Below are 23834 nucleotides of genomic sequence, written 5' to 3'. Positions count from 1 at the left end.
TCCCCCATGAGCCAGCTGCACGTGCTTAGAAGAGAAGGGGTGCCTTGCCAAAATTTGGAGCCCACAAAGGCTTACAGAATGCAGATATCCTGCAACACAGATGAGAAGTTCAGAATGTGTGTAACCTTGACTTCTAGGGCTCCTTTGGGATTCATACCGAGAGAATAGCTGCCAAACAGTCTGCCTTTCCTATGAGACACGTGAAATTAGAATTGCTGCCCTCAGCTTGGCACCTCCTGTATTTGTCCTTTTGAGCATCCAAGATAGTTGAGCAAACTTAAACAGCTATAAAATCCACCAAAAGGCATTTGTGAGCCATCTTCAACGCATGTATACAAGCAGACATCTCCCGACGAGCAGTAAATCGGCAACCAAAAAGCTACACGAATCAAAGGAATATTCTTTGTTTCGGGCGACGAAACTCGCCCACAACTTTGTCGCATGCGAGGTTTATTCCGCGGTCACGAAGGTACTGGCGTCTGAAGATACCGGCGTTTACGAACACCCCAAGAGACAGTCTTGGAGAGAGTCCGAAAGCTAGAAATCTCGAGAACAAAACCAGTGACGAGCTGACCAGAACGTCCTACCAAACATCCCACCCGAACCGGCGCCCCTACTTCCGTCCAATGTTCAAAAGGAAGCCGCCGGCCACGGTGGTGAATCATAGCTTCGCAGGCACCTACAACCGCCTTGCACCACGAAGCCACGCGACCACCGTGCAAGCGGTTCAAGCGACGAAGCAAGACTTTCGCCGACACGCTTCAAACGCCCCTAACGCCGATCAAAAGTAGTTGCCTGTGCATCATTGGGGGGTGCCGACTCATTTGCACTTGCCGACACCAAACCTAAACAATAAAAAAGCGGTACACAAAGCCGGTGGCACTCCCGCTTGCCCAGAGGATCGCACTGGCAGCGAAATTACGAGTGGGCATAAGGATTGCTTCGAGGGGGCGAGGTGAAAAGGGCCCCCAAAACTCTTCTCAGGTGTCTGGGGTGCCGTTTTTGGGTTGTCCCCTCCCCCGTCTCCCGGCCAGCGCCGGTCGCAAGGGACGGAGCAAGCCGACAGATCATTTTGTTTCCTTTCGGCCGAGCCGACTGAGCGAAAAACGCTCGCTGCGAGCCATCCTCTGCGGCAAACGACAAGCCAGACACTTGTGGTGCGGAGACAGAACTCACAAAAAGTTTGGTTCGCGGACGAAAGCGCGAAAAACTTACTGTTCCTGTACGACATTCTTGCAGACCGGCACGCCTCGTCGACGATACGTACCGCCTACCCAACGTAAGTACCTCACTCGCCTCACTCCTTCCTTCTTCGGCGGCTGCTTTGCCGGAACCGGAAACGTAGAGCTCCGACTCTCGCCAGACGTCGGTGCTTGTGCCGAGGTTTCGATTTCGCTTCCCCAAGGGGCGACCGCGTCGGCCAAAAATAGCCACACCCCCACCCCAATGCGCCACCGCAAGTTCACCACTTTGTTCTAAAAGTGAACTACGAGACCTTGCCTTGATCTCCAGATTTTTGCTGTTCTTTTTTTTTATTATCCAAATACCTACCACCGGGTTCAAAAAAGAAAAAAAAAAAAAAGAAATACGCTGGAAAAGCTGACGGGTGCACTAGCGCTGTCATAAATCACGGACAAGATTTTTTTTTTTATGCATAGCATTTTTAGGGCCAATTTTAGGGTTTTTTTGTCTGTGGCATGTAACCTCGGTGATGTCAATGTCACGCGGCACTATGGCCGCTATGGCATCATCCGTGACATGTGAAGTCATATGAAAGCGTGACGTCATATGACACAGTGACGCAACGTGATATCATGGCGCGCCACGCCACTTGTCACGTGACACCATGCCGTGACAATGTCATGTTAGGTACAACCAACGTTTCTAGAACTCGGTTGGAAAAAAAGTGGCTCCGATCAATTGCTCCGATCCACACTCGAGAACCCAACTAATGGCAATCGCAACGCCGCCATTTCTCTCGCAGCGTCCACTCCGGAACAACCAAGATCCCGAAACGCGCGCGCCCACTGATCTCTATGACAATTGCTGGATCGCGCTTCCCCGCTTGTTCGCTGCAGCGCAAGTGAAGCCACCGGGCTTCACTCGCTTATGATACGATTTGCCGTTTTTGCTAGCCTTTGCTGCGGTTTTCCAGCGTGCTGACGACACGTTTTCTACTCGTTCGTCGTCATTCGCCGAAGAAGTTTTTTGAAGACTCTGTGTATTGTTGAGACTTGCCGTCGTGAACACGTGGAAAATTTTACGAAAGTGCAGTGTCGCAGGAAAAAGGCACAACGCGTCGAAAGGAAGGGCTGGCGGCGTGTTCAAAGCTTCCTTGGCACGCCGAAGTGCCGTGTCTCTGTGCCTTCGCACGCTTGGATACCGACCAAGAACCGACGCCGTGTGTATGTGTTCAGCGAGTGCAATGTGCGTGAAGCTGTTCGTGCCTCTGGATCAGCGTCTTTTCCCCTCGCGGTTTAGGAACGAGCTTAATCCAGCGTCCACTAGCGACGGAAGATGGGGAGAAGGTACGTCTTTTTTTCGTCCTTAGACGATTTACACAATACCGTGCACAACAGCTCCTCATCACTGATCAGTGCTGGCTGATTATCAACCTACTTAATTGCACTTGACGTTTGAGCGCGGCTCGCCTAATTGTAATTGGTCAACAGATTGCACACGACCATATCGGCCGCGCTTCAAAGATTTTCATTCTCGCCGTCTTGTACTTTTGCTTTCGAAAACCCCCCTGGCTCCACAACGTTGCCCTATTCGTGCTCCCACGGAATCTATTAGAGTAGATTTGGGACATAGCCATGGTTAATATAGTACATAAGAACACGTACAGATCTCCCCCTTTTATTGATAGCAACTCACCGGAACAGCTGGACGATCCAGAACTCCGTGGCCGATATATATAAATGATCTAAAGGCATCTACGCGCGACACACGTTCAGAACTTTGGCGCGGCGTCAATTCTTGACCGGTATCCAAGCGTGCGAAGGCACAAAGATGCATTACTCGGCGTGCCAAGGAAGCTTTGATCACGCCGCGACACCGGCGACACGTTTTCGACGAGTTGTACCTTTTGATACGGCTTCACGCACATTGCACTCGCTAAACACATCCACACGGCGTCGGTTCTTGGTCGGTATCCAAGCGCGCGAAGGCACAGAGACACGGCACTTCGGCGTGCCAAGGAAGCTTTGAACACGCCGCCAGCCCTTCCTTTCGACGCGTTGTGCCTTTTTCCTGCGACACTGCACTTTCGTAAAATTTTCCACGTGTTCACAACGGCAAGTCTCAACAATACACAGAGTCTTCAAAAAACTTCTTCGGCGAATGACGACGAACGAGTAGAAAATGTGTCGTCAGCACGCTGGAAAACCGCAGCAAAGGCTAGCAAAAACGGCAAATCGTATCCCAAGCGAGTGAAGCCCGGTGGCTTCACTTGCGGGAGCGGCAAGCGCGATCCAGCAATTGTCATTGAGATCAGTGCGCGCGCCCGAAGCGCGGTTCGAGTTGCTCCCCAGCAGAAGAGTGTACTTGCGCTAACTCCGTCACTCGCCGCGAGGCGGCGCTGTCTGCCCAGTCATAATAAGAAGTCATAACTAGTGATGGGACGAATCTTTATCCGAATCTCGATTCGGAGCCGAATCTGAAGATTCGGAAAGATTCGGAAGAGTAGCCGAATCTCAAGCGATTCGGATAAGTTCGGAAAGATTCGGAGCATTGCCATGGTTGCCAGATCACGTTGATGAGTGTTTCAACTTTTCGTGATATTAAATTCACTAAATTCTACAAAGTGCACTAAATAATATTGTAATATAATATCAAAGTAATAAATAAAATGTTTTGCTTTGCTATTTTGGATGTTTGTCGAGAACGGTAGCCAGACATCGCGGGAAAATTGGTTTCGGTTCCGGATTACGACCAAAATACGCATGCTTGGTGCACGTGGAAATACAGGCGCATGAGTGAGTTTGTATTTTCACGTGTATTTGTATTTCCACCACACAAGTGAGTTGGTTCGATTCGATTATCTTCAACGTGTGTCTAATGAGGTCTTGTTATCAGAACAGAGGAAACAATCTGAAACTGTTAATGATATTCGATTTAGTTAGAGTTTGTTTCCGAACAATAAAGTTGCGTTGGACCGACCGACCCCACCCCCCCCCCCTCCCCCTTTCCCTTCCTCCCCCTCCCCCCTATGTTGTGTTTCTTTTTCATCAAATGAAGTTCACGCACACAAAACTTGCTGCCGACAACGAAGAAACGACAGTGACGACAGTGCGGAGTTTTTCTTCGCCACTGGTGCCGGTACGCGGAAGTTGTGACGAGCAACAGTCATCTCGCTCTCGCGCCTTACACGCAGCTCTAGAGGAGACGATTCATTTCTTTGCCTGAATCATAGCCTCCTCTATACGGAGAAAGCCTGGCACATCGACGACGGAGCCATAGAGCGCGCGGCCGCAGGAAAAAGGAGAGGAGGAGCGCGCCGAACGGTGACCAATATGGTAGCGCAGAGCAGAAAGGGCAGACCTAGACAGCGAGCGCTTGGGTCATGAGCGGCCGCTCCCCGAACCACGCTTCTTCTTGTGTTTTCGTCACCGTCGTTTTTGTACTCCGGGAGAAACGGGCGCGGCGATTCGAAAGGGCGCAGGGAGAAACGGGAAAGGGTGGACGTTGAGTTTCTCCTCCCCACGATAGCGACAAGAAAAGAGAGAAAAAAAAGAAAAAATATTGTTTCTGCGTTTGGCCGCTCGCTCTTTTGTGGCGCTAGCGGGCAAGGTTCTCTCCGCTCCCGTTTCTCCGCCCCTCCTTTCCCATTTACGGCGGCCGTCTTTTCACGCGACGCGCCAGGCTTTCTCCGTATAGAGGAGGCTATGCCTGAATATATTTATTGTGCGTTGCGCCACATTATGTATAAATATAATGCATAGCATTTCGCTACATTTTACCGATCACCACGAAACCGCACAGAAGTTGAGACAGTGCATTGGTTAGGGCTACGTCAACCACACCGATCAGCTCAGCGGGACCTGGGCGCGGGCCAGGGTTTAGAATGACAGTACAGTACATACCATACGTTGAAATAAACAAGACGAAATCTGGTTATATGCAGTAACAGTACCTAAAAAAGACACAACTAACCGCATTCGCGAGGTTTACGACAAGGTTCACGCTGCCGCCTGCAACCAGCGACGAATCCGACGAATCTCCGAATCTCCCGAATATTCGTCGCGGGAAGTTCGGAAATTTCCGAATCTGACCGAATCCGAATCTCCGGTGATTCGTCCCATCACTAGTAACAGAGGAGCAAGCCGTCAGCGTAGCAGGTAGAGATCTGCACTGGTACGGGCCAGTCCGGGGGCCAAGGGCCGGCCTGGCCCTCGGGCCGGTACGTGCCTTGCATTCAAGTCTACAAGGGGGGACAAAGCGGGCCAAACTGGCCATTACTTTTTTTTTCTTTAGCGGCATGTTCTTCGGAAGCGTGTTCCGGGGTTGGGAGAGGAACCACAGTGGGGGATAAACAGATGCTGAAGCATGTGTGATGTGTGTGTGTGGGTGTATGTTTTTGTATGGTTCGGTGTGTGCAGCGAATGCTCTTCCAGTGGACTAGCGGCGCGACGTTCCTTTTCGTCCCCGGCGGCGCCGCCATCATACAATCGCCAAGGTATATTGCAATCGCTTCCACCACCAACGCGCACACACACGCGCTTACACAATGCGCACCCTGGCCGGCGTAAACCATCTGTGCGTACGAGTGCTTGCCTCCCCAATGTGGGTGAAGAAGTTCCCCTGAGGGCGCACTTTTTTCTAAACAATTTCTCGCAAACCACTGCAATCTTTTTTTTTTTTTTTTTTTTTTTTTTTTACGGTTGTGCGCAGCGAGGCAGCGTTGGGTAAAGTAGAGCACTATATAGCTCCTCCGGAGCAGAGCAGCGCAATCCTTTAAACCCCGTGTTTTGCCGACAACTAGGCCGACAGAGCGGCTCGGCGCGAGTCACGTGGTACTGAGGGTTCCAGGAGGCGGCCCGCCCTATGGGAGAATACATGGAGATCGACACAACACGGCTGATTAAAAAATGAACGGCGAGTTCACACTTTTTCAAACTAGTTTGTCGTGAATTTAGTAAAACGCTAAACACTTTATCAAAGTTTTGATAATATCGGATGCGTGTGCAAATTTTGAGAAGGCAATTTCCAACGCAATGGCGTTTGAAGCAGACGATTTTTGCTCGCAGCGAAGATGGGCTTTTCGGGTTGGCCGGAGCGGGTCCTGTGAATGGTGTGACGTCGCAGTGTCGTCTGCTGCATGATGCCGCTCAGGCAATTTTTTAAAAAAAAAGTTACGTCCTTGTGTGGCACAAAACTTAGCGCAAATTATTCTAAAATGTTCCATTATTATGTCAAAAATGATTGCCCATTCCGTACATCCCCACAATACTGAAGAAACAACGATTTTCTCACGTTCTCCATGCATTTCTGACCGGAGTTGGAACCTCCGGGCGTTCGCCGCTAGTCCACTAGTCGCCGAGAGACGGTGTTCTAGATTGCGCTACTCTGCTCCGAAGGAGCTATATAGTGCTCTAGGTGCAATGTACAGGGTGTCACAAAAGAAAATTTACACGGTCTTTTTTACCGCAAAAAGAAACTAGGCATCACCGAACGCTCATTCTCCGCCCAAAGGTAGAACTAGAGGTCACAACCAGATGCCAAAGTTTCAACCCGATCCGATAACTTAATCAAAAGTTATAAATGATTTTCTGAAAATTTCAATGGGAAAATGGCGGCCGACGGAGTTTTCAAACACATGGGGCTCTATGGCACCAGAAACCGAAAACGGGCGAAAATGGGCTCCATTTTCCCATTGAAATTTTCAGAAAATCACTTATAACTTTTGATTAAGTTATCGGATCGGGCTGAAACTTTGGCATCTGGTTGTGACCTCTAGCTCTACCATTAGGCGGAAAATGAGCGTTGGGGGATGCCTAGTTTATTTTAGCAGTAAAAAAGACCGTGTAAATTTTCATTTGTGACACCCTGTACTTGAAGTAATTAAAGTACGTACTATAAATACAACGTACTTTAAAAGAAAATGACAAGTATTTTAACACAATCTTTGATGACGTCCTTTAATTCCCGTTTACAGTGATTTTGAACTGGCATGCATTGCCCAAGGGTGCATGACCTATTTTCAAAAACAGCGGCGAATATTTGATAGCACAATGGAGCCAAATTCGGAAGTCCCTCTTCTGAATTTGGCGCCGCTTGCACTGGATTGTTGCGCCATGACGTCAGCCCCGTAGCTCCAGCAAGCAATCCTCTCAAAAAGAAGTCTCCTCTCTTTAATTAAAAAAAAAAAAAAAAAAGTGAGTGTGAAAGAAAGCGGGTGATAATTAACCATAATGTGACACCTGAGATTATAGTACGAAAAAATCAAGGAACTTTCAAGTCAAAGGAAAAGAAAAAAGAGAGTGTAAAACATTGTGACGTTCTCCCCTGTTGTCTTTTTTTTTTTTCGACTTGAAAGTTTAATTGTTCGCACCATAGTTTCAGGTGCTAGATTATGATTCATTTTTCTCTCCTAATAATTTAAACCTCCTCGCCTGCGCTGACCGACCGAGAAGTAGCGAGTTCAAAAAGCTACGGGGAAGCCGCCCCCAGAACAACCGGAGCGATGCATCGTCTGCTCACGTCTCTGGTGAGAGTAGAATATATCCCACCCAGTATTTCTTAGAAAAGAGTCAAAGTACAGGCTAGCTGGTGGAAGTCAACCATTTCGTCGTTTGCCCTGAGTCTGGGTTTTTTTTTTTTTGAAGAGCAGAAGTAACAGAAAAAACAGACAGGTCTCAAACTCAGCTACACGTTTATTTCAACAACTTCCTCTTATATAGTTCGTTCTCGTCGTCAACAACCAATTACATACGACTTGTCCTTTGCACTGTGACTTTACAGGTTCCACTCTATCACAAAAGAAGCGGACACTCCCAACGTTTCCAAGTGAAAAGGTTCTAGCAGAAGATATGTCTCACAAAGCTTCAAGCAACTCTTTTGTGTCCTCACAATAAACAGGACAACAGCCCACAACAACATCCCACTCAAAACTGGTCACCTCCAAAATTGTAGAAAACAGACAATACAGACCAAAAAAGCCTTTCAGGATGACTAAAAAAAAAAAAAAAAAAACACTTAAAACTGTAAAAATTGCTTCCAGCGGTTCCCTATTTGCATGGAAGGTTGACTAATACAATTTCCCAACGATCTAATCCTAATTGTTTCTCTTACCACCCTTTTAACATCGTTGCTTTCCTTAACAACTACATCCGTTCCAGACCAATCCGTTGTGCAGTTTCTACACTCCTCCAGATGCTTAGCCAACTCCGAATTTGCTGCATTATTTTTAACATTCCTTTTGTGTTCTGTTAAACGATCGTTCAAACACCGAGAGGTTTGGCCTACATACTTAAAACCACACGCCAAAGGAACCTCATACACCACGCCTACGCTACACGGCACCGACTTTTCCCTAAGCGCCTTCTGACAGCCCCTCTGAACCGTTTCAAAAGGTGTCAATCTATCTAACCTAAAATCCGTGCTGAATACGACATCCACGCCATATTTTTTTGCACATGCTCTAAGATTGTGGGACACCTCGTGAAAATACGGAACCACAGCGTACCTATTCCTGATTTCTTGCGTCTTCCCCTTTTTCTCCCTGCACTGTAGGGCAATCTGCCTTTTGATGTACTTTTCCCCATATCCTGCCATTACCAGTCTTTCCCACTGGTTTTTTAGTGCCTCCGGTCTGAAATGCATGCATGATCTCACCAAAGCATCACTAATCAAAGATCTGACTACCCCGGCTTTTACACCGCTGGAAGCAATTTTTACAGTTTTAAGTGTTTTTTTTTTAGTCATCCTGAAAGGCTTCTTTGGTGTGTATTGTCTGTGGTGTGTACTGGTGTGTATTGTCTGTTTTCTACAATTTTGGAGGTGACCAGGTTTGAGTGGGATGTTGTTGTGGGCTGTTGTCCTGTTTATTGTGAGGACACAAAAGAGTTGCTTGAAGCTTTGTGAGACATATCTTCTGCTAGAACCTTTTCACTTGGAAACGTTGGGAGTGTCCGCTTCTTTTGTGATAGAGTGGAACCTGTAAAGTCACGGTGCAAAGGACAAGTCGTATGTGATTGGTTGTTGACGAGGAGAACAAACTATATAAGAGGAAGTTGTTGAAATAAACGTGTAGCTGAGTTTGAGACCTGTCTGTTTTTTCTGTTACTTCTGCTCTTCAAAAAAAAACCCGTCTCAGGGTAAACGACGAAATGGCAGTATTTCTTCGGAGTTCACAAAGCATAATTTCATACAAATTTAACAAAACCAAATTTGGGGAATGTACTTTGAAGTCGGAAATTGTACTTTCCTCTGAAAGTACTAGTACATACTCAGAGAATGTACTTCAAGTAAAGTACAAGTTGCCTAAACCTACTTGAAGTAGTACTTGAAGTACTTCCCAACACTGGCAGCGAGAGTGCCCCCCCCCCCCCCAATCTACATTCACAACGCTTTCTCTCTCTCTCAAACGAAACATTTGTCAAACATAGCCCCCCCCCCCCGATGGTGCAAAAAAAGAAAATGTGTCACAAGCTTATGACATAACATGTAAACGACTGCTGCTTGTTTATTCATGAGTCACTCCAGCCACAAGCACTCCCCACTACGCCGTCATTCAGGCAATTTTATACTCGACCGGGTCACTCTGCCTGGCCGTCACTTTACCATCTTTGAGCAGCTTGTCCAAGTGATGCTGGACGTTGACCCCGGCGGCTCTGTGAAGGTGGACCGGTGTGTCCACGTAGATTTTCTCCACGAGCTGCATGGGCGTCAGGCTCTCCGGACTAAGGGCAGCCAACGTGTCGAGAATCTGTCGCTCTCTCAAGAGGCGGTGTCTAATGTACTCCCTTATCCTCGGCTCCGGGTCCGAAATGACGGGCCCGTGGCCCGGGTAGATGACGGACGGCTTCAGGGAAAGGATCTTCTCCAGAGAACCCATGTAGGAATGCAGGTCTTCGAAAACGGCCGTACCTTCGCCGAGCATACAGTCCCCGCTAAACACCGCCTTCTCTTCGTCCAGATAAAGGACTAGATGGTCCTGGGTGTGACCCGGCGTTGCGATTACTTTCAACGACGCTCCCTCGGTACGCACCCACTCTCCGTCTTTAAGAGGCACGAAGTCGGACCTGTCATTCTTGAAGGACAGCTTATTTACCTTGCACCCCGGTTCGATATTGGTAAGGATGTCGTCGACGCCGCCAACGTGGTCTAGGTGCCAGTGGCTGACAAGAATCTGTTGCAGGGAGACGTCGTAATCACGCAGGACGGACTTAAGAGTCTGGATGTACTCAGACACGTTCGGATTTCCAGTGTCCAACAAAATGCGTCGCTTTCCCGTTCCAATGAGGTAAGTATTCGTTCCTTGCAATGTCATGGGGCCCGGATTGCATCCTAAAATACGGATAATTCGCGACGATAACAAAGATACTTTTGGAATGAACGTCGCCATGCTTGACAAACAGCTGGCAATGATGATGGTGGCAATGGTGGCGGGAAACCGACAGTGGTGACGCCTGCTGAGAAAGAGTATTTGGCGGGTACGACCAGGAGCTTTAAAATCGCCTGCGATTACATCTCTAATAAAATGACAAAGACAACGAATTTCGTGCCAATTTCAACACCCTCTAGAAAACCACGGTTACAAAAAAAAAGAAAGAGAAACCGTGACGCAGAAGCGCCTGGTTTGGGGCACGCTCGTGGCCATTCAACGGTTCGACCACGAGCATAGGGTGCAGGGCTGCACCGTGTGAACTGCACAAAATAAGGTATGGCCCCAAAATAACTCATTTTAAATTTTTCCGAGTAGGGCATTGCTGGTATGGCCACTAACGCGTTTGGTTCATTCACAGCTGACTGCAGCGCACTCGGTTACAGTGGGCTGTATGTAGTCGTCTGCTCGTCTTCGACGGTAGTCAGTCGTACGTGAGGTCACATTTTTGGAGTTTTGCTGGAAAGGGAGCGTTAAACTGTTCCGCGACAGTTTTAGTAGATGCGCTAAAGGCACATCCGTCTGGTGGTAAACGGCCGAACCATAGCGCAGATCGGAGTGTCCCTGGAGGCATGGCCCTGGTCGAGAGGTGGTGGCTGTCCACTTACGCGTCGGACATCTACAGCTACCTGCGCGTTAGGGAGCGACGGCGGATGGAGTACCGCGGCCAGTCGCCCCAACTGCATTGCAGGAGGGACCTGGTGCGTTTCATTGGCGAGATGTGCGACAAGATGCACCTCTGCGTCGCGGTCCACCACCTCGCGACGCACCTGCTCGATTTCTTCATGGACGAGCACGACATCGAGCTGCACCAGCTGGAAATGCTGTCCCTGGCCTGCCTCGTCGTGGCAGGTAAAAATGGCGTGCACGTCTCTTAGCACCGGTCTAGAAAACAAAAAAAAAACAAGATCGAAGTATATGCAAACAATGCATTGTTTTCTTTTTTTCCCCCGAGATTAAAAGTTGCAGCTTTCTTGCTTTTCAAGCACGATTTCAGTTGCAGTCATACCTCGGCAAACCTCACTCATGAGGGCCCTCACTCACCCTCATCTTCACAGGCGAGGTGAGGGTGAGTGAGTTTTTGAACCAGGAAAATTCATGAGTGTGAGGGTGAGTGAGGGCTGTGAGGGCGGTGAGGGCGGTGAGGGCGGTGAGGGCCGTGAGGGCGGTGAGGGCCGTGAGGGCGGTGAGGGTCATGAGTGCGTGAGGGGCGTGAGGGCGGTGAGTGGCGTGAGGGCCATGAGTGCGTGAGTGGTGTGAGGGCGGTGAGTGCGTGAGGGGTGTGAGGGCCATGAGTGCGTGAGGGCAGTGAGTGGCATGAGAGGCGTGAGGGCCGTGAGGGCGGTGAGTGCGTGAGGCCCCCTTCAGATCGAGCATCTTTCTCAGCAATTTTGGTGTTAATGACGGGTTGTTCTCTAGCTTTCCCTAGGTCGACACGAATTGCTGAAATTGGGTCCGGCTCGAAATAAGCAAGCAACTCGGCGCAATTCGAATACGTTTGAAGCGGCTGCATCCGATCAGGGACGCAAAATTTTCACGTGATACCTCGTGCCGGTGATGATGACACCGAATGACTTGGTTCTGGTTTGAAATCGATCGTTCTTTTTGGAAATAAACTGTTTCTGAAAGGTGCATTAGTATTCTTAACGAGGTTTAAATGCATAAAAACATGTTTATACCGCATAATTCTGTCTAAATAGTACAAGAAAAATAAAATTTTATGATGACGATGGCAAATTGCAGCAATTGGTTGCTGCGTGTGATCGCGGGCGGCCCGTGTTGCTGGTGTTGCGACGTAGTTTCTGGGCGAAATTGCCCCATCTGAAGCTGGCCTGAGTGGCGTGAGGGCCATGAGTGCGTGAGGGGCGTGAGGGGTGTGAGGGCCGCATGGGCGGTGAGGGGCGTGAGTGGCGTGAGGGCGGTGAGTGGCGTGAGGGCGGTGAGGGCCGTGAGGGCGGTGACGGCGGTGAGGGCGGTGAGTGGCGTGAGGGCTGTGAGGGCTGTGAGGGCTGTGAGTGCGTGAGGGCGGTGAGGGCGGTGAGGGCCGTGAGGGCGGTGAGGGCCGTGAGGGCGGTGAGGGCCTTGAGGGCCGTGAGGGCGGTGAGTGGCGTGAGGGCTATGAGTGCGTGAGGGCCGTGAGGGCCGTGATGGCGGTGAGGGCCGTGAGGGCGGTGAGTGGCGTGAGGGCGGTGAGTGTCGTGAGGGCCATGAGTGAGTGAGGGGCATGGCCGTGAGGGCGGTGAGGGCCGTGAGGGCGGTGAGGGCCGTGAGGGCGGTGAGTGCGTGAGGGCCGTGAGGTTCAGTGAGGGTGAGTGAAGGGCTGAAGGTGAGTGTGACTGTGAGGGTGAGGGTGACTGAGGGGCTGAAGGTGAGTGTAGCTGTGAGGGTGAGGGTGAGTGAGGGGCTTAGGTGAGTGTGGCTGTGAGGGTGAGGGTGAGTGAGGGCGACCTAAAATGCCGACCTCTGGTTGCAGTACATGCGACAACACTGCTCCGAGACGAATGAACGCTCTAATTCCCTTGGATTGCAGCGAAGGCAGAAGGGGTAGATCCGCTCATTCCCAGCAACGGGGAAATCGTGAGGCTCATGCACAACGCTTTCACAAGCACCCACCTGGCCTGCATGGAGATGTCAGTCCTGGTTTTCTTCGACTGGGAGGTGCACCACCCCACCATTGCAACGTTCCTGGACTTCTTTGCCCTGCTGGCCATGTTTCCCAGCGACATGGCCAGGTGCAGAGATTCGCCAGCGCAGCTTCTCAACCTTGAGAGCTCCTTGAAAAACTACCTGAGCTACTTCCTCGACACAGCCCTTAAGGGTGAGCACGATGCGCACAGAGTCGTTCCCCACATGAGCGGACGTTCCTTTGCAAGACTGATACGCTGATCTAGGATTCAGCTAACACGTTGGACCTACCTTCCCGGGTTAATTTGGCATCATATCCTACCGGTACGGTCATGTCTCGTTAAGATGGACAAATTCGTCCCCACCAAAAGTGACTCATAATACATTGAAGCAAAAATGCACACCTAGTTAGTCCCCCTTTGTTTCTCTTAACGAGACATCACCGATGCATTAAGACGTAACCACCTACACTCCAATGTGCAAAGTTGTTTGCTCATTGCGATTTTAAATAAAAAATGTGCGTGAGCCATGCCTATATCAACAGAATCTTTATGCTGCCAAGCTTGGAAAAGTTGTACTTTAAACTATGTGTATAGGTAAATATATTACTTACAGGCACTTCCTTGCATCACCCATAGAACCAAGCAGCTATTGTGTTCTCTAAGCTCTAAGGAAATTCCCAGCTTTGCTTAGTATTTTCTCAATTCTTTTGATCTCCTCCCTGTGAAATAAATATTAATATCCACTCCCAATTGTGAGCTCAGCAGTCTTGTCCAAGCCAGATTTGTTGATTTTTGTTTCAATAGCCACCACAGTAAAGGCTTGTTCAAACATTTGCATTTAAACATGACAGACTCCTCACAAGATAGCTGTTATGGCAGCTGAGATCCGCACATTGCGTTGGAGTGGCGCTCGAACGAAAATTTCAGAACCAGCCGTAATGAAGGCAGCATTTGACCTTTTGTAGCAAGTTTTGCAGCAGGCAAGATCATATTAAAAACAGTGCACAAGCAGTGAGGAAGAACACAGAGCGCCGACTCCCAACTCATCTATTGTGAAATAAGACGAAGCAAGCGAAATGAAACATATGCACCATAAAAAAGAGGAAAACCAGTGATATATGAATGAGTTGTACTAGAAAGAGACAAGAAAGAAACAAAAAAAAATGGGACCTCAATTAAAATCAAGAAAAATAAAATAGAAGAGAAAAAAAAAAAAGAATTTAATACTAGGCCGGCCAAAATCAATTGTTGTAGGCGTTGGCTAGGAAAGCTACTTCCATATCACTCAAAGAGAGCGAGGGGTGGCTCACACATTGCTGGCCAATTGTTTTTAATATGATAGGCTTCTAGAATGTTTCTGCTTTGGCGAGCTTGATATCTCCCTAAAAATGTGTTAGAAAAAGTTGGAGGGTACTTGCACATGAAACAGTGTAAAGGCAGGAGGCCTCCCGTCGTGGCGTGAAAGCATTGAAAATGTTCCTTTAGTCGGTCGTTTAGGCATCGTCCGGTCTGTTCTATATGCAACCACCACACGTTAGGGGGATCTTGCAGACAACACTCTCCAAGCAGGGAACAAACTTGTGCTTATGACGCTTTCGGCGCTCGGGCATTGAGCGATTGTCAATTATGGATTCCACCCTAGAATAAATCTGGGCCATCTTTTGGGAAGCCGAAAACACTACTGATATCTCATACCGGTTGGCAACTTGTTTCAAACTATGTGAAAATATATGCAGGAGGGACTACCAGGGCAGAACCTAGGATGGAAATGGATGTTTTACCACCTTAGAATGGTAGGACGAGTATGAAAGAATGCCTTTCTTTGATCGGTGCGAAAAAGACCAGCAAAAGTGATTGGTCAGTACAGCTAGCGAAAGGTCCAGGAATTGCAAGATGCCATCCTTGTGTTGTTCAAAAGTGGGCTTGAGGTCTGAGCCACTTTTTTATGGTTTCCAATGCCTGATTTACAATATTACCTCCCACATTTTTCTCATACACAATCAAGAAGTCATAAACATATCTAAAAACACTCTGTACTGGTAGGGGACACTAACGGAGACCTGAATGGCATGATCAACCAGTGACAGAGAAATGTCACTAAGGATAGAAGCTACACGTGACAAGGAAGGATCTTTTCTGCTCATGTCAGAATGAATGTTTCAACACAGAGTGCTTTGATAAAGAACTTCCGATTGGAGCCTTTTAACCGAAAGGAGGCCAAGCATTGGACTATAGATCTCTGTAACAAGATGACGTTGACCCAACTGGCAGGCAACAGCAGATGGGTCATACCTCGAGGTGTTCTTTAGGGCAAAAACGCATAAGGACACCTTCCCGTTTTGTGTAATCGCTACTGAACGAGGTGCTTGGCAGCGCAAGTGGCTGCCTTCCTTCAAAAGCTCCTGTCTGGTTTAAGCCTCACCGATTCATTTCTCATACGCAACACGTAAGATGCGAATGATTTGCCGAGATCTGAGAGGTGCAGCAATCATTGCATTTTTAGTGTAAATGTCGGAGATCTTTTCTATTCCCTTCCCTTTCAATCCTTGCTAGCCTCTGTTCAAGCATGTATTTGAAGTTAACAGTGAGCTCCCCTTCCGAAACGCTACCAGGATACCCAGACTAGACTTCCTCGAGCTTTTAAAGTACTATCTGAAATCTATGTTCATAGGGTGGAAGGATGCCATGAACCTAAAAAAGTCTGGAATATGTATAGGGTCTTGTGTTGCCCCAATCCTTAGCAACATTTTCCTGTCACTACTATTCAGGACTCTCTTAGCCCCTACTAGTGCAGAACATTTTTAGATATGTTGATGACTTCTTGAATGTGTATCGGAAAGATGCGGGAGGTAATATTGTAAATCAGGTTTTGGAAACCATCAACAAGTGTGGCTTAGGCCTCAAATTTACTTTCGAACAACCCAAAGATGGCACCTCGCAATTCCTGGACCTTTCGTTATTTGTCCAGACAAATCACGTTTGCTGGTCTTTTTTGACCCGATCAAAGAAACACATTCTTCCATGCTCGTCCTCCCATTCTAAGCTGGTAAAACAGCCATTGCCATCTTAGGTTCTGCACTGGGAAAGTTGTGTTACCATGGGGTCAAGGATAGTTGTAGTTCTCACCTTGAACGACTAAAAGTGGCTGGGTTTCTCCTACTGGCGCTTGAAGAGGTTTTAGGGATTCTGTTGCTCATTGTTAAAGGTAGAGCCACTAAATAAGCTATGCTTCAGAGATGGGTAAGTCACTCACCCATCTTGGGGCTCAAAAATCATGGTTGCTAGTTATCTGAAATCATAGGAAACGCTTTTCCGTCCTCCACAAATGTTTAAACAGCGACAGAAAAAAAAAAGCAATATTACATAAGCATCTTAACATTGAATCTGATGCTGAGGAAGTCACACTTTTGAATTATGACGATCGGCAGTTGCATCCGCTCAGTAGTAAGCATCAAGATGGCAACACCTACGACAATATCAGGAAACGGAGTGCTGATACCGTAAGCGTAGTTCATTTTGTGGCTCTAGTTGGTGTTCACTAAAGCAGACCAAATATACCAAGAAAGCAATCAATGGTAGTCCCCCTACTTGCATAAATTTTCACACAATTTGAAACAACTTTCTAACCAGTATGAGGTCCCAGTAGTGTTTTCTGCTCCCTCAAAGATGGCCAAGATTTGTTCTAGGGTAGGATCCATAATTGACAATCGCTTAACGCCCGGGTGCCAAAAACGTCTTAAGCACAAGTTTGTTCACTGCTCGGAGGGTGTTGTGTACAAGATCCACTTAACATGCGACGGTTGCTATATAGAACAGACTGGACTATGCCTAAACGACCGATTACAGGAACATTTTTACTCCCTTCACGCCACGATGGAAGGCCTCCTGCCTTTACACTGTTTTTTTTTTTATATTTTTATTAATACTGTTAACCTCTATCGAGGTTGTCACAGGAGTGGATCAAACATAATATCACACAGTTTGCACTTGCTGCAATAACTTGGAACAAAAATCTAAGAAGTTAGTAGTATTTACGACATCAGGTGGCAAACTATTCCAATTAGGGATGTCGCGAACCACCCTAGGTTCGATTTCGAAAGGTTTCGATATTTGCGAAGCGAACTGAGGTTCGATTTCGAAAAATTTCGATATTTTCGTACCGACCGAGGTTCGATTTCGAAAAATTCGCAACTTTTGTCCACAGCGGAGTTTCGAATTCGAAAATTTCGAAGCTTACACGGTTTATAAAATTTCGAATTCGAATATTTCGAATATTTTTTACTTCAGGTTCGATAAATTCGAAGATTTCGAAATTCTTTGTAAAAAAAATTCGAAAACTTTGAACGCTTCGAATTTTTATAGACATGAAGTTCGAACAATTCGAAGATTTCGAATTTCTTTTGGCATAAAGTTCGAAAAGTTCGAAAGTTTCGATTCTCTTTTAACGCTAAATTCAAAAGAAAAAAAAAAAAAAACTTTGAAGATTTTGAATTTTTTTTAATCCAAGTTTTCAAAGTTTGAAGTCCGATTTTCAAGTTTTTCTACAGTTTCAGTTTCAAATAACGTTTTCACGACTCACTTGTTTTCACAAAATCAAGTTTAGAAAAGTTAGGGTGTGATATCTAGATTCTGCGAAGTTGGTAAGGCAATTAAATGAGACGACGAGTGTCCCGGACGTGCTAGAATATTTGCCAGTGCAGAATTGTGACCGCCAGCCCCCCGGGGGGGGGTGTCTGTATCACGCAGTAGTGATTGCACGAACACACTGTTTTACGAGATTCATCCAGTTCGAAACGGCCAGGGGCGAGCAGGAGGTTGAGGCTCAGAGAAACCTTGAAGCGACCTGGCAAACTAGCTCGCCACCCCTTGCACGCTGGTAGTAATCCGATCCGGTGAAGTTTATAATTGTACTGGAGGTTTATTTTCTGGGACGGAGGAATCGCCTCGCAAAAAGCACAAAAGCCGACACAACTCGAGGTCGAGGAGCGTTCTACCATACAAGTGGCGTCGGAAGAGGCAAAACGGGGGGAAAGAGGGTAGCGGGGGGGGGGGGGGGGGGGGCTTCAGCCTCCTTCTTTCCCTTGCAGGTATTTCGCACTGTTAAAGAAAACAATACGGGGAAAGAGGGCGTGGTCGAGCTTATTTTAATCTGAAATTATTTATGCATATGTATAGCTACTGTCGCTCTTCACTGCATAAAAGGTTGCGTAGATGGTCATTGTTAGAAACTCGTTGTCAGAAGGCACTGCTCGTCACATGCTTAGTGGTTCGGAAGTTCAAAGCTGTCTTTTCGACCTAAACACCTGTGCCGATAGTAACAAAAGAAAAAAAAAAAGAATAAATGCAGGAATAAAAAGCAGGAGAAAAAAAAAAAAACTATCAAGAATTCGTCGGAAGTGTTCTATTCTTGCATATTCAGAGGTTCAGAACTTCGAAACAAGTTTCTTTTACCAAAATGTGTACAGGCTAAAAGAAACACGTCCCAGGAATGTGAAGCGAAAAAAAAAAAAAGTTTTCTTTTAATGACGTGCTGAACTTGAACACTACTAGAAATCTTCTGCCATGAGTTAATTTATTCCTTGACGTGAAAAAACAATAAATATATTATTTTGTATTCTGCAGATGGCAATGATATGTACTGTCTGTGGTGTTAATTTAAATGCGATACCTCAAACAACTTAGACGAAAATAAATATCAAGTTTAGGTCATAATTGCGTGCAGATACATGTTTGGACATTTCTTCGAAACTCACGTTGAATAACAACAATCACATCTTAAGACGGCACTTACCTACGCTATACATAGATCATTCTTAAAAAAAAGTATAACATATCTACCATAAATAGCTCCGGCTGCAGCGTGCTTCAAATCTGGCACAAACGATAATCGTCAAAAACCCGTCGTCCGTCCTCGCCCCTTCGGGGATTTATTTCTTTAAACCTAAGCATGCCAGAACATTGAAATAAATGACATTGTCTTTCGTAAGGAACGCAGCACCGCGTGTAAAAGTTCGAGAAAAAAAAATTACGAATGTACCCCACTACTTGAAATCAAATGAAACCGTCCGCCGGTCTTTCGAAGTTCGACGAACGTCGAACTTTTACCCTATAAGTTTGAATTTCGTCGAACTTCTGACTTTTCAGAAATCGAAAGTTCGAAACTTTTCGAATTTTTCTGATAAATAAGTTCGAAAGTTCGAAATTTATCGATTTTTTTGGTCAGTCAAGTTCGAAAGTTCGACAAGCATCGAACCTTGCAGCGCAATAAGCTCGAAAGTTCGAAAAAGATCGAATTTTTTAGCGTAATAAGTTCGACGGTTCGAAAAGCGTCGAACTTCTTAGCTTAACAAGTTCGAAAATTCGACCTCCGTCGAATTTTACGATATAGACAATTCGAAAAATCGAAATCTTTCGAACCTTTCGAACCGCTTGATTCGATCATCGAAACTTCGATTCGAAAAAAGTTCGCGGCATCCCTAATTCCAATCAATAATTGTTCGAGGAAAGAAGGAGTATTTAAATGCGTCATTTTTATAATTATATGGCTTTATTGTTCTGCTGTGAAAATGCCTAGTAGACCTGGGGCAAAAAAATGTAATGTAATCATCTTTGTCTGTTCCAAGCTTGTCGTTAACGATAAGGTAGAAGAATTTTAGACGATTCATTCTCCTTCTTTCCTGTAGGGTTCCCAGGCCCGCCTCAGCACAAAGTTTTGTGGGGGACACATAAGGGGAATACATATTGTACACAAAACGCACCGCTAATCTTTGAATTGTCTTGAGTTCTGAAATACAACATGATGTGTGGGGATCCCAGATGACACTAGCATATTCTAACATTGGCCTAACCAGGGTTGTATATAATAATAACTTTGTCTCACGGGAGCCATGCTTCATATACCTGCGAAGAAAACCCAACTTACTCATTGCTCTACTACATATGTTACTAACATGTGTGTTCCACCTTAAATCAGATGTTATAGTCAAACCCAGATACTTATATGAGCAAACTCTAAGAAGGCTGTAGTTACCAATAGAATAATTAAAAAGTAAAGGACTTTTCTTACAAGTAATAGACATACAAGCAGTCTTTGATAAATTCAACGACATTTGCCAATCGGCACACCATTTAGACAATCTTTCTAGTGAGGAATTTAATACTTCACAGACTCCAAGACTTTTGATATTAAAATCTTATCTTGACTGGAATTTCACAAATAATATCATTAACAAATATTAAGAACATTAAAGGCCCGAGAACTGATCCTTGTGGGACACCAGACGTAACGTGTGCAGTACCGGAACACGCGCTACCAAATTGTACAAATTGTTGTCTCATAGTCAAATAACTTTCTAGCCACCTCAAAATATTAGTATTATTTAAGACAACCGCCAATTTTGTTAGTAGCTTCTCATGTGGAATACGGTCGAACGCTTTTGAAAAGTCCAAGTATACAACGTCAGTTTGCCCTCGAGTATCAATTACCGACAAAACTCGTGCACTGTTTCGGTCAGTTGGGTGATGGTGGACACTTTTTGTCGGAAACCATGTTGAGCCTTAGTAAAAAAAACTATTTTGCTCCAGATATGCTGATATGTGTTTAAATACAATATGTTCCAAAATTTTACTACAAATACTGAGCAAGTGCTCACAACTTTTTCTAACGCAACAATAATAGGGAGATATCAAGATTGCCAAAGCAGAAATATTTTAGAAGCCTAACTTATTTAAAAAAAATTGGCGAGTGATGTGCGAGCCACACCTCACTCTCTTTGTGCGATAAGGCCTTCCCATCCAACACTTACGATTGATTATGGCTGGCCTAGCATTCGATTCTTTTTCTTTCACCCGAATTTAATTGGGTTCCCGTTTGTGGTATTTTTCTTCTTTATTTCACAATAGATGAGTCGGAAGTCAGCACTCTTCTTCCTCACTGCTTGTGCGGTGTTTTTAATACAATGTCATCTTACCAACTAGCTCCAGTCTCCACTTTACAGCAGGAAAAATGTTTCTTTAAAGCAGCCACTGATACTTTTGGAGCAGATGTCATTGTAGCATGTCCCCTGAAAAGGAAATAATGCCGTTGCTACATAAAGCTCATGGAAGGAGTCCATCTTTGGTGATGTTGGGGATTCAGCTTTGATACTACAATGGAAGTGTTACACATTGCCTTTCGTAATAAGAAAACACAAAAATTGCCATAAAAAGAACCCAAAACTTTTTTTTTTTTTTCTTGGAATGAAGCCGACTTAACAAGACCCGAGATCTCCAACTGTGATCAGTCAGTTCAGTTTGAAAGACATCCAGCTCAACGAAGCAGAGGTCACCATATCAATCTCACATTCTTGGGATTGTAAGTTTAGGCAGGCTCTTGTTTGTGAACATTCTAAGTAACACAATTTCAGAGCATTACCTTGGTACCAGATTGGCCAAATTAGCTATTCAATAGGCTGTTTTACTTCAGCATTTAGTCCTGCAAGATGGACTTTTATTTTTCCTCAGTGCAGTGGCTCACTTGGGGCACTTGAAAAGGACCAACTTTGCCAGTGCATGGGGTTGGCTCTTCTTGGTTCCCCACTTTCTTCAGTACATGCCACAAAGTGCCTAGGCTCCTTGCAAACAGAGACAAGTGGAGCTCACAACAAAGACCCGAGGCAAAACTAAGTGAAGAGGATGGGCGACTTGCAAGTTTCAAAAATGGCATCCATTTTGACTCGCACGTTGTGCATCCTCTTTTTTTTTGGCCGTGCCCAAGTCCCAGATGTTAATTGTGAACATAGTACACCAGCCCCCCTGCCTCGCCACTCTAGCTCGAGTAGAGCTGCCTGTGAAGAGCCTCGACAGTTACAAGGACCGTTGCCTCTGCAGACTACAGCTTCATCAAGATGCCCGCATCAATGGTGGCAGCAGCTTGCGTGGCGTGCTCACGCATGTGTCTCCACCTCCAGCCACTCTGGTCACCCATGCTCGAGAATGTCAGCAAGTACAAGCTCGAGCAGCTGACACCTTGTATCGGCCGCCTACTCACGTGAGTCTGTTTGAGATGTCTCAGTGCGCCTGCTCGTGCAGCGCGTGTTGTGAGGGTTTTGCTGCCACTCCTTTCTGTTCTGCCGAAGGCAGTAGGCATGCTCAAGTAGGCTGTTGATGTGTTAACTGAAAAGTCTCTGGAGGTTAAAAAGGCAGCACACATCCAATGGGTCGTGTGTACCCCAACGTATCATCTGCACATCTTGGGGAGAGCTCACGTTTCACTAAGAGACACGGCCCAATTGAACAAGTTGTCTACTAGTGAGCAAAATGTAACTGACATTGGGAGGCTTCCCATGAAATTTCTCACGAGTACGGTACCTTCTGCCAGCCTCTACCATCTTCGTGTTTGGATCATTGCTGAATGCATTTAAGTGTAGATGTCCGGCTTGTGAAATGGCCAGGGGACACGTGCAGGTCAACGACAGAATGGCAAGACAATGTCAGGTCCTACTTTGTGTATGTTCACATAAAGGAGGAAACAATGAAATATTAAGGATTAAAGAAAGAATAACCTTGTTTAGCATGTTTATTCTTTCTCTAATCCTGAACTGCACCAACACGCTCTTCGTCCATCAAAACAAAATATTTGGGTCATGCAAATACAAAATTTTAGAGTGCAGGTGAAATTTTGAGTATTCTACTGAATGTGAGTAGAATAGTTTTTGAATATTCAAAACTGAATGAGGATTGTATATTGATGTTCTAACTGAACTCCAGTGAAATACCAATATCTAAATTGAATCTGCTTTTTTGGCAAGTGCCTTTCTCCTAAAGTCTGTGAATAGGCCAGTTTGTGACATACAGTATTTTATGTAGCCTTAAAGTGGAGAAAGGAGTGCAGTCGACCCCGCTGGAAATGGGCTTTCATTTAACGAAATAGCCGAGACAATCGAGTGAATCTGATTTCCCGTTTGTGCATTTTCAGAAAATGCAAAGGACCACTAACAACCCTTGCTGCAAACAACTGGAAATAATTCCTTGAATCCTAGGCATCACCCTGAAAATTTTAAGCTTAGAAACGGCATATTTGCAGAGGGAAAAAAAAATACTTAAAAAAATCCAGACTTGAAACTTCAGCCCGAGTGAATGAGGTTGAGGAGAAATGGTGCACTCCTTGCTGCGTTGTTGGTCATTCTTAACCCAGAATGCTGCCAATAGCTTCTTGTCAAAATGCTATGTTTCCTGTCTTTCTGTCAAAGCTCATCAACACATCTCTTTTTAGAAGTCTATTTATGAGTCCAAAATCTCTTGGACAGCGCATCATGTATGCAGTTGATCGGATGTTAGGCGCACAACTCTCCTTGTCGATTTGAGTCCCAGGCATCAGTGTAAGATGGAAGCTGCTGTGGCTCATCTGCATAGCCTCGAGAGTTTTCTTTCTTGCCAGCCAGAGGTTGTATTGGTTAGGTTAGGTATTAGTTAGGTGGTGCAAGCTACCGCCCGTTATAAAGGGTATAGCCATCACCATCTATCCGTTCATTCATCCTTTTACTTGATGCTTCTATCTTCCTGTTCATAACAGTGAAGGATGCCCTTTTCACAGCAATTAGTTGTCTTATTTTATATCCCCC

At 46.0% G+C, this 23834-nt stretch overlaps 3 protein-coding genes across 19 annotated transcripts in view; 1 reads left to right on the top strand and 2 right to left on the bottom strand.

The window, feature by feature from the left end:
- The window catches only part of LOC121833669 (actin-interacting protein 1-like), a 71193-nt gene extending 69866 nt beyond the window's left edge, over positions 1–1327 (bottom strand). The window contains exon 1 of the mRNA XM_042287096.1: positions 1216–1327. Within this exon, the coding sequence (XP_042143030.1) occupies positions 1216–1231 (16 nt within the window). The 5' untranslated portion in view covers positions 1232–1327. The remainder of the gene's footprint in view (positions 1–1215) is intronic.
- Positions 1328–7558: 6231 nt separating this feature from the next.
- Positions 7559–23834, top strand: part of LOC8037643 (cyclin-J) — a 34035-nt gene continuing 17759 nt past the window's right edge. For 2 of the 17 annotated variants that reach the window (XM_029990796.4, XM_040503794.2), the window contains exons 1-5: positions 10456–10883; positions 10968–11036; positions 11159–11458; positions 13137–13424; positions 22102–22261. In XM_029990796.4, coding sequence (XP_029846656.2) covers positions 11179–11458; positions 13137–13424; positions 22102–22261 — 728 coding nt within the window. In that variant the 5' untranslated portion in view covers positions 10456–10883; positions 10968–11036; positions 11159–11178. Of the gene's footprint in view, positions 7709–10235; positions 11037–11153; positions 11459–13136; positions 13425–22101; positions 22262–23834 lie in introns of those variants that run through there. The other 15 variants (XM_040503790.2, XM_040503795.2, XM_040503788.2 and 12 more) reach the window with 9 other exon arrangements.
- Positions 9734–10057, bottom strand: LOC8037644 (endoribonuclease LACTB2). Its single transcript, XM_002405426.4, has one exon. It carries the CDS (start codon positions 10055–10057, stop codon positions 9734–9736), a length of 324 nt encoding a protein of 107 aa, XP_002405470.3.

The sequence above is a fragment of the Ixodes scapularis genome, unplaced genomic scaffold, assembly GCF_016920785.2.
Source record: "Ixodes scapularis isolate PalLabHiFi unplaced genomic scaffold, ASM1692078v2 PGA_scaffold9__187_contigs__length_104089568, whole genome shotgun sequence".
Taxonomy (NCBI): domain Eukaryota; kingdom Metazoa; phylum Arthropoda; class Arachnida; order Ixodida; family Ixodidae; genus Ixodes; species Ixodes scapularis.
This window is presented reverse-complemented; position numbering and strand designations above follow the sequence as displayed.